The 10,613-nt window shown below is 47.5% G+C and overlaps 1 protein-coding gene across 1 annotated transcript in view; it reads left to right on the top strand.

Moving 5' to 3' along the window:
* The window catches only part of C3 (complement component 3), a 36,287-nt gene that overhangs the window by 24,244 nt on the left and 1,430 nt on the right, over positions 1 to 10,613 (top strand). The window contains exons 29-38 of the mRNA XM_010828469.1: positions 3,277 to 3,433; positions 5,080 to 5,243; positions 6,554 to 6,712; positions 6,860 to 6,919; positions 7,042 to 7,132; positions 7,273 to 7,324; positions 7,873 to 7,960; positions 8,084 to 8,170; positions 9,901 to 10,006; positions 10,491 to 10,603. Of these exons, the coding sequence (XP_010826771.1) occupies positions 3,277 to 3,433; positions 5,080 to 5,243; positions 6,554 to 6,712; positions 6,860 to 6,919; positions 7,042 to 7,132; positions 7,273 to 7,324; positions 7,873 to 7,960; positions 8,084 to 8,170; positions 9,901 to 10,006; positions 10,491 to 10,603 (1,077 nt within the window). The remainder of the gene's footprint in view (positions 1 to 3,276; positions 3,434 to 5,079; positions 5,244 to 6,553; positions 6,713 to 6,859; positions 6,920 to 7,041; positions 7,133 to 7,272; positions 7,325 to 7,872; positions 7,961 to 8,083; positions 8,171 to 9,900; positions 10,007 to 10,490; positions 10,604 to 10,613) is intronic.

Here is a 10,613-nt window from a genome sequence, read left to right as displayed (position 1 = left end):
CCCCACCAAAAACACACCCACCTGAGGTGAGATTTGCTTTCAGGCCATTTCCAGTGCTCCCAGTGCGCTAACAGTCACCACAGTGGCCATAATAGTGTCCAACATTTACCTGGCAATTAAGATCCCAGGTGGCTCAGTGGTAAAGAATCTGCCTGGAATGCAGGAGATGTGGGTTTGATCCTGGGTCGGGAAGGTCCCCTAAAGAAGGAAATGGCAACCCACTTCAGTATTTTTGCCTGGGAAAGTCCATGGACAGAGGAGCCTGGCAGGCTACAGTCCATGGAGTTGCAAAAGACTTGGACACGACTGAGCGACTAAACAACAAAACAAGAGTCTCATATGTTTAATTCCTGTAATCCTTGTAACAGCCCAAGAGATAGGCTACTCTTATTGCCCCCAGTTTACAGAAGAGACAACTGAGGCACAGAGAAATCAAAGATTGCGTCTTTTCTGCCTGCTTTACCATTTTCAGAAAGTTGTAGCCAAACCCAACAAAAAGCCCCTTCAGCTTGCTTTCCACGAGACTCCTACATTCATATTCCTGTGTGTTAGTCACTCAGTCATGTCCAACTCTTTGCGACCCCATGAACTATAGCCCTCCAGTCTCCTCTGTCCATGGATTTCTCCAGGCAAGAATACCAGAGTGGATTGCCATTCCCTTCTCCAGGGGATCTTCCTGACCCAGGGATTGAAACTGGGTTTCCTGCATTGCAGACAGATTCCTTACCATCTGCACCACCAGGGAAGCCCTTCATATCCTTATGGCTTCCCTAAAGAAAACTGAGGACACAAAACTAAAAATGGAAGGAAAATCCTTCCTGGAGATCTTTAAGGGGATTCTTAAAGGGGTCCATGTCCATGACCCCAAAGGATCACCCAGTGGCTCAGTAGTAAGAATCCACCTGAAGTGCACAGGAGACGCAAGAGACGTGGGTTCGATCCCTGGATTGGGAAGATTCCCTGCAGTAGGAAATAGCAACCCACTCCAGTATTCTTGCCTGGGAAATCTCATGGACAGAGGAGCCTGGCATAGGGTCTCCCATAGGGTCACAAAGAGTCAGTCACGACTGAGCATGCATGACCCCAGAAGGGAAAGAATTAATAATGTAGGCTTTTTGCTGTCCGCTATTCCTCTAGTTTGGGTTCTGAAGGAGAGAAGCTTAGAAAGACAGCCTTAGAAAGACAGCCTGTAATCACTCCATCTGCTTTGCTCTGGGGTTTTGAGATTGGGTTGTTTGACTTTTAGTTTCCCTAGTGGGGAACTTCAGGATCTCTCTTTCAGCCAGCTGCTTCTTCCTTCTCAGGACCCCAGAAAAGAGATGGAGTGGAGGGGGCTGCTACCATTAATGCTGGTGACCTTTAAACCAGGATTTCCTGGTTCCAATCTTGGAGATTTGAGAGAAATTATAGTAGAAAAGAGCACCAGGACTGTGGGGTCAGACAGAATTGACCTCAAATCTTGACTCTCATGTAGCCTTTGTCAGGCCTTATTGTGTGCATTTGTAAAATAGGCATAATAATTTTTTGCACTTTTTAGGACTCTCTGAGTTATCTCAGAGGCCACGTGTGTGTCCTGGTTGTCATATGTGTGACTAGATTGTGCAAAAATAAATGGGAAATTTATTTTAGGGATCTAAGAATTTATAGAGTTCAAAAATGAAAGTAGGAATCTGGTAGTCCAGCGGTTAAGACTCCTTGTTTCCACTACAGGGAGTATGGGTTCATCCCTGGTTGGGGAACTAAGATCCTGCTTGCCATGCATTGCAGCCAAAAAATTAAAAAAAAAAAAAATGAAAGTAGCTTCAAGGACTCTGCCAGAATTCTTTGTTCTTTATGTTCTCCATGTCTTCCGATCCTTTCTTGCCCAATAATTCACCTTTGCCTGCCACCCAACCTGCCTGGCAGAACATGGCTGTCTTCCTTGAGGAAATAGTCAGACCAAGGCTAGAACGTTCGGATTCCCAGTGAAGGACTCTGATTGGTTCATCCTGGGTCAGGTGATCATCCCTGAACCAATCAGCTGAGACCAGGAAGTAGGTCTCAGTTGGCAAATATGGCTACTTCCATTGTGGCCATTTGAATGAAAGGGAGGAGGTGTTCTTACAACAGAGGAGGATAGATGTAGGAAGGCAGTCAAAAGGGTTGTTTCTACTACAACACAACATTTTCTACAATACAGCAACATTAAAATCAAGTATGGCATAGGCGGTGGAGCCAGACTGATGGTGTTTAAATCAATAGGATGCTACCCAGCTTGTGAAAACCAGTTGTTAAATTTATAGGAATTTGCAATCTGGTTGCTGAACACAAACGTTGTTAAAAATTAAATCATATAAATTCACACTGCAAAGATTAAACACTGAAAACAGGTGATAAACTTAAAATGTATCACTTCCTAAATATTTTGCTACTTTTTATCATTATTCTCAGGGTTATTTATGTCTATTGTATCTCTATATTGGAAATATTATATCATGTTGTTCCACTGTTCCTCTCTTCCCAAATCTACAGTCAGCCATGCCACATTGGTGGGTTGAAATCAAGCATGATAGTATTGACACCATGGAAATCATCAAACATTTCAAATCATGTCTTCCCCTGGTCCCCATCTTTCTGTGTCACAGTATTTAATCTGTGTAGTAGGATAATGATGAAAGTAATGCCTGCCTCATAAGATTTTATGAGATTAAATGAGCAGCTATATGACTGGGACATTGTAAGAGCTAGCTGATAATGATTGAATAAGAAGTGTTCCCTGGTGTGCTGAATCTGGCTCACACTAGCTCATGAATGCCTGTTGGGAGTATGTCTTCCCCATTCTATGTTCAAGGACATCACAGTGGTTACTTGAAATTGACCCTGGTGGAAGTTTTTATGCCATTGTAATGGGCAATTTATTGGATTGGCAAAAGTTCAGATTTTTCTATAACATCTTACAGAAAAGCCCGAATGAACAACTAGTACCACACCCATGGCCCCCCACCCAGTCCTGTGCCTCCACTGAAGAGCTGGTTGTTAAATATTCACCAGCACACCACTTGGTATTTAGACATACACACCGCACCACACACACACACACACACACACACACACACACACACAGAGCCCATAGTAGGTACTCAGCAACAAAGCAGCTCACAATGGAAAACCCTCAAACATAGATCCAAGGCAAACAGGTCCCAAGGACAAAAGCCACCTGGTCCCAGAAAGTGATCTTCATCAGTTGTCTAACAGCAATGCTCCCCTGACCAGAGTACCCAATCCTCTTTGTCATAGAGCCTGGGCCGCAGCATCGCTAAGGCAGGAGACTTCCTTGAAAACCACTACAGAGAGTTGCGAAGACCATATACTGTGGCCATTGCTGCCTATGCCCTGGCTTTGTTGGGCAAGCTGGAGGGTGACCGCCTCACCAAATTTCTGAACACAGCCAAAGGTGAGGGGTAGCCTGGAGGAGTACGGAGGGACCCCTGGCTGGGGACTGAGGGTAGCCCTCTCCAGCTGGGGTGCATGGTTTTAAGCTGCACTGGGATGAACGTCTCCAAGCTGAACTGGGATGAATGGCTTTGTGGTGTAATAATTTCTGCTTGTAAACCACACAAGAAGGCTCACTGCATAATTCATTCAACCATGTTGAATGCTGAGCACTTGCTATGACCCAGCAGTGAGGTGTCATTAAGACCATGAGCATGGACATCAGACAGATCTAAATTGAAATCCCACTCTGCCACTTTCTCACTGTCTGACCTTGTACAAGTCGCTTAACCTCTCTGGATCTTAGTTTCTTCATCTTTAAATGATACCTAGGGCTTCCCTAGTGGCTCAGTGGTCAAGAATCTGCCTGCCAGGAGATTCTTGGGTGCAATCCTTGGACCAGGAAGATCCGCTGGAGAAGGAAATGGCAACCCACTCCAGTATTCTTGCCTGGGAAGTCCCATGGACAGAGGAGCCTGGCAGGCTACAGTTCATGGAGTTATAAAAGAGTCAGATACCACTTAGTGACTAACAGCAACAATATTGTAATATTATAATTATCTCAAAGGTAATCAGGATTCAGTAAAATAATACCATGGGGAATTTAGCACAGTGCTTAGAACATAGTGGGCTGCTAGTCATTGGTTCCAGTGATGACACTGTATCATGTTTGTACGCACTGATAATAAGGTATCTCAAGTATCATATAAACACCAAAGTGGTTTAACACGACAAAAGTATGTTGTTGGTGGACAGCTCTCCTCCATACAGTGACACAGGGATCAAGGTCTCTATCTTTTCATGGCTCTGCCATTCTGGGGCCTCAGAATCCTGCCTTTTCAAGCTGAAAGGGAAATAGGAAGATTGTGCAAGAGACTAGACATAGAAGAGGCCCAATCACTGCTGTGCACATTCCATTGGCCAGAGCTTAGTCATGTGGCCATATCTACCTGCAAAGTCTTCTGGGAAATGTAGTCCAACTGTGTGCACAGGGAGAGGAGGTTATCCTCCTCTTGGTTCTCAGTGACAATCTCTGCCATCATAACTTTCTTTGGCACTTGGGACACCACCGTGAGTACAGCACAGCCCTTGCCATTATGGCCTCACACTCCAATTGAAGAATGAAATGAGTTCATAGATTACTATAGAGTATCAGAGTGCTGGGATCGGAGAAGCACAGGATCCTTTAAGAGACAGGAGGAAGAGGGACCTCCACTCAATCTTGGGGTGCCCACTAATTGTGCAGGGTGGGTAAGAATTAACAAAGTAGATGGAGAAAAGGGGTGGGTAAGAATTAACAAAAGATGGAGAAAAGGTACTCTATGTTAAGGGAACAGAATATGCCAAGGCTCAGAGGTAAAAATGTGTGTTTCAAGTTTAGGAAATCTCCCACAGTGGGGCTGAAGTGCAGAGCTCATATGGAAGAGTGAAGGTGGATGAAGGAAGAGAATGAGGCAGGAGCCAGCAGATTAAGGACCTAGAATGTGGGCCAGGACACCTGAACACTGAGCAGTCTAGGCTATGAGTCTTTTTTTCCTGAGTTTTCTCTGAGCTGTTTACAGGATGGACAGAGCAGTGAGCACTGGGGGTGGGGGGTTCTCCCTGCAGAAAAGAACCGCTGGGAGGAACCCAAACAGAAGCTCTACAATGTGGAGGCCACGTCCTACGCCCTCTTGGCTCTGCTGGCACGCAAAGACTACGACACTACGCCTCCTGTCGTGCGCTGGCTCAACGAGCAGAGATACTATGGAGGTGGTTATGGCTCCACGCAGGCAAGTAGTCCACACATACCCCGCCCCGGTAACTGCATCCCAACCTCCTCTGGCCTCATTAGTCTTCTGAAGAAAGTACCGAGACCAAGAGAGGCAGTGCTTCTCTTCCATCAGCCGGGACGATTGGAATGAAGTCAAGAATCTTTTTTTTTTTTTTTTTAATTGCAAACCCATCTGTGAACTCTAGACTACATTCTGAATGCCCTGAGCTGTGTTTCAAGCCTCCTTTTCCCTCTTGGTGTCTATATCATGTTCTCAGGGCCCAGGTTCAAGTGTGAATCTCTCTTTCCCACTGTGGGTTCTAGACCATGTTCCCAGTGCCCCATCTTACTCTGTCTCACTGGTGGGTTCTAGCTCATGTTCATTTCACCAGGCCCCCAGTGTTACCCTGTCTCATCAGTGGGTTCTAGACCAGGTTCTTAATGACTCTACAGCATTATCCAAGGGGCTTCCCTGGTGGCTCAGAGATGAAAGTATCTGCCTGAAATGCAGGAGACCTGGGTTAGATCCTTGGGTTGGGAAGATCCCCTGGAAAAGGGAATGGCAACCCACTCCAGTATTCTTGCTTGGAGAATTCCATGGACAGAGGAGCCTGGTGGGCTACAGTCCATAGGGTCACAAAGAGTTGGACACAACTGAGCAGCTAACACCTCACACACCATTATCCAAGCCTCTGTCTCCCACTAGTGGGTTCTAGACCACATTCTAAGTTCCATCAGGCTCCCAGTGTTACCACATCTTATTGTGAGTTCTAGACCAGGTTTTTAGTTATTCTAGTCCCTGATGGGTTCTAGACTATGGGTTCAGTAACCTCAAACTCCAAGAAGCTCAGGCTCCAGTCTAACCGCTTTTCTTTCTGGTGGGTTCTCAATCACACTCTCAGTGTCACTTTGGGGTTCTAGATCAGATGCTCAGTGTTCCCAGATTCCAATTTCATTCTTTTATTTCATGAGTGGGTTCTAGACACATTCTCAGTGCCTCTACCAATGCTTGTCTTAGACTGTCTCCTCTGGATGTGTCTAGAGCACCTTCTCAGTGTGGCTGGACTTTCTGTCTTATGCCTGTACACTCTGGTGGATTCTAGCCATGTTCCCAGTGTCTCTAAGCTCTTGTCTGACCTGTCTCACTCAGAGTTCTAGGACATGTCCTCAGTATCCGACCAGCCCCTAATCATATTCTTACCCTCTCTGGTGGGTTCTAGGTCACTGCCTCAATGCCCCAGGTCTGATATGAGTCTCTTCATCCCTCAGTGGTTCTAACCACTTTCTCAGTAACCCAAATTCACCCCCTTTCTCTGTCATGGGTAACAGGCCACTTTCATGGTGTTCCAAGCCTTGGCCCAATACCAGAAGGATGTTCCTGATCACAAGGAGCTGAACCTGGATGTGTCCATCCAACTGCCCAGCCGCAACTCTGCGGTCAGGCATCGTATCCTCTGGGAATCTGCCAGCCTCCTGCGCTCAGAAGAGGTAAAGTCACCTGGCCACACCCTCATCACTTTCATCCTCCATGCCAGCCAGACTTTCTAGGAGGCAGGAGATAGAGTCGATGACAATCACCAATGGGGGAAGGCTTGGTTCCAAATACTCTCTCATCTCTCTCCCCACTCCTTGCAGACTAAGGAAAATGAGCGTTTCACAGTAAAAGCTGAAGGGAAAGGACAAGGCACCTTGTCGGTAAGGAATGGGAACCTACACCTTCTTGACCCACCACCTTCTCTAGGCCCCTCTGTTCCAGTATCCCCTTTCCTTCCCAAGTCAAATGGACTGACACCTCATCTCCCCTCCTACCTCACCAGGTAGTGACTGTGTACCATGCCAAGCTCAAAGGCAAAGTCTCCTGCAAAAAGTTCGACCTCCAGGTTTCCATACGCCCAGCCCCCGAAACAGGTAAAAGGAGTAGAGACCCTATCTGTTACCCTTCCCCCAACCCTGTTCTTATGTCTGCCTCCCTCCTGGATCAGAACCCAGGAACTACACTCCTCCTGCTTCCCCACCACCATCCATCCTTCTGTTTTCTGTGTTTCTAGTCAAGAAGCCTCAGGACGCCAAAGGTTCCATGATCCTTGACATCTGTACCAAGTAAGAGATGGTTCACTGGGATTCATCTTGGCCATCCCTCTGTCTCTAGCAAGACTTCTTAAAAATAATAACTGTGATGCTTAACACTTTCTGAGAGTATATTGTGCATCTAGTCTTGTGCTGAATACAGGACAAGAAGACCTCCCTTTGCATGGCAGTGTGAGATTAGCAACGTGGTCTTGATGTCAGAACATGGTGCTGGGGGATTGGTGACGTTGAATTAGACCATGGTAACAGAAACATACAAAGTGAGACGTGCCCATGTTCATTCCCAAGAACTGAGGCACAGAGAGGTTAAGTAACCCATCAGATGTTACAGAGAGCTGGGATTTGAACCCGGGCCAGTTGGGTTCCAGAACCTGAAAAATGAATCACCTTGATCATTATGTAGCTTTTCCTGTATTCCCCTTAGGAGAATGTTTCTTACATTTGAACCTCCCTCTGTGCTCCTATGTGGGAACTAGAGGCCTCAGTCTTTGATATGACCCCCTTGTCCGGGCACTGATCCCACCTTGGGGACCAACCCCCTCTCCCTCTGCCCCATGCAGGTACCTGGGAGACCAGGATGCCACTATGTCCATCCTGGATATATCCATGATGACAGGCTTCTCACCTGATGTTGAAGACCTCAAAACGGTATGAAGGCCTTGGGCTCAGGGGCTGGGATCCATGGGCAGGAGCCCAGGGTCTGGAAGAAGCTGGAGTGGCAGGGGGAATGGGGATGCAGGAGGGATTTTTACAAACCACATCCTTCCCCAGCTGAGCACTGGTGTCGACAGATACATCTCTAAGTATGAGATGAACAGAGACTCCAACAAGAACACACTCATCATCTACCTGGACAAGGTAAGGCTTCCATTGGGATCCTGAACCTCTGCCTGGCTGACCTTTCCTTCTCCACTGGCCTCGTGCCCAGGTGGGGCCAGGGAGACAAGGTCTGGACTGCTGGGTGTTGGAGGACAGGGGCATGTAAAACAAGGCCAACCCACCTTCTGTAAGCATTGCACCATCTGACCACTCATGTCCCAACTGTATTTCTCACTTGTTCCCTCCAGCTTCTTCTCACCAGAGTCTTAACCACTGAGTGGAAAAAAAAACCCACTTGTGGTTTTAAAAAAGCAGTGCTTGATGGAGAGAAAGAGCTTCCCTTGTTCCCCATCCCCTAGCATTTCTCTCTTCTCTTATTTTCTCCCCATTCTTCCCTTGTTCTATTTATTCCCGTGTTCTATTTATTCAGTTATATGACAGAGCTGGGTCTTCATTGTGGTGCATGGGCTCTTGGCTGTGGCATGCCACAAGTACTGAACCCACATGCCATACCTGGAGAAGTCCACATGCCGATTTACAGTCCGACCAACAGTGCACAGCTTCCCAACATTTGTTAGTTGTGTTCTTTGTGATGATAGCTATTCCGGCATGTGTGGGTGCTATCTCATTGCAGGTTTTGGGTTTTTTGGGGTTTTTTTGGCTGAACTGGGTCTTCTTTGCTGCACATGGGCTTTGTCTAGTTGCGGCGAGTGGGGGCTGCTCTTCATTGCAGTGCGCGGGCTTCTCATCGTGGTGGCTTCTCTTGATGCTAGAGTGTGGGCTCTAGGGCACAGGCTCGGTACACGGTCTAAGTTGCTCCGCGGCATGTGGAATCTTAGTTCCCCACCCAGGGATCAAACCAGAGTCTCTTGCATTGGCAGGTGGATTCTTGACCATGGAGAGACCTGGGAAGCCCCATATTGATACATACACATGTGTATATGTGATGACACATATATTTGGAGAAAAGTCATAGTAGAGAGAAAGAGAGCAAGGGCAGGGACTTCCCTGCTGGTCCAGTGGTTAAAAATCCACTTTCTTAAGAAGGAAAGGAAATAGCAACCCACTCCAGTATTCTTGCATGGGAAATCCCATGGACAGAAAAGAGCCTGGCGGGCTACAGTCCATGGGGTTGCAAACAGTTGGATGCCACTTAATGACTAAACAACGTCTCAGTACATATATGTGTATATCTGTCTCCTTCCTCCTTCCCTCACTCCCTTTCTCCCTCTTTTCTTTCTTTCTCTCTAATTTTTCCAATTTTATTGAGCCGTAATTGACGTATAACACTGTGTAGTTTTAATGTGCACAATGTAACGATTTTATATATTTATATACTGAGAAATAATTACCACAATAAGGTCAGTTACATCCACCTCCTACATAGTTATAATGTGTGTATTGAGAACTTTTTTAAGATCTACTCTTAGCAACTTTCAAGTGTCTAATGCAGTCTTGTTAACCACAGAATGTTTTTAAGGACGTAAATAGCAGTCCTTGGCCAGAGCTCAATCACGTGGCCACAAGGAACTGAAACATGCTGAGAAGTGCAATCTAGCCTTAGTGGGGTGGGGTGGGGGTGGGGTAATGGATTTGATGAACTGCTTATTAATCTTTTGTCAAAGATTCCTGCCCACTGCCCCTGCCCCACCCCTGGCATCTTCCCCACCTAGATCCCTCAGCTTCTCCACCACTTTCCAACCCCCAGGACCCCATGCTGGACTTCCTCCAATGTTGGCCCTGACACTGACCAACCTCCTTCTTCCCAGGTCTCACACACAGTGGAGGACTGTCTGTCCTTCAAAGTTCACCAGTACTTTAATGTCGGACTTATACAGCCTGGGGCAGTCAAGGTGTACTCCTATTACAACCTGGGTGAGCAGCCATCCTAGGACCTGGGATCTGGGAGTTAGACTCTAGGGGTCTTGGGGATCTGAGGGTTAAGAGTTTGGGGGTCCCCAGGTCTTGGAGTTAGGAGCCTGGGGTCCCCAGGTGTGGGAGTTAGGGGTCTGGGAGTTAGGGATCTGGGGGTTAAGGGTCTGGGGGCCTCAGGGATCTGAGAGCTAGGAGTCTGGGGATCCCGGAAATCTGAGGGTTAGGAGTCTGGTGGTCCCTGGGTCTGGGAGTTAGGGATCTGGGGGTCCCCAGGTCTGGGAGTTAAGGGCCTGGGGGTCTCTGGATCTGAGAGTTAGGGGTCTGGGGATCCCCAGGTCTGGGAGTTAGGAGTCTGGGTGTCCCAGGGCTGGGGACCTGGCATCTGGAGGTCTGACCGACTGGAGTTGGATAACTGAGCCTCCAGGTGTGGTGTCTGGGGTGGAGGCCCTAGCCCTCTGACCCCTCCCCATCACCTCTGCTGCAGATGAAACTTGTATCCGCTTCTACCACCCGGATAAAGAGGACGGAATGCTGAGCAAACTCTGCCACAAAGATACCTGCCGCTGTGCAGAGGGTAAGTGCTCAGGCGCCAGGAGGGTGGCCACAC

Source organism: Bison bison, unplaced genomic scaffold, assembly GCF_000754665.1.
Source record: "Bison bison bison isolate TAMUID 2011002044 unplaced genomic scaffold, Bison_UMD1.0 scf7180017864492, whole genome shotgun sequence".
Lineage (NCBI taxonomy): Eukaryota > Metazoa > Chordata > Mammalia > Artiodactyla > Bovidae > Bison > Bison bison.
The sequence above is the reverse complement of the archived record's forward strand: the minus strand, read 5'-3'. Positions and strand labels throughout refer to the sequence as shown.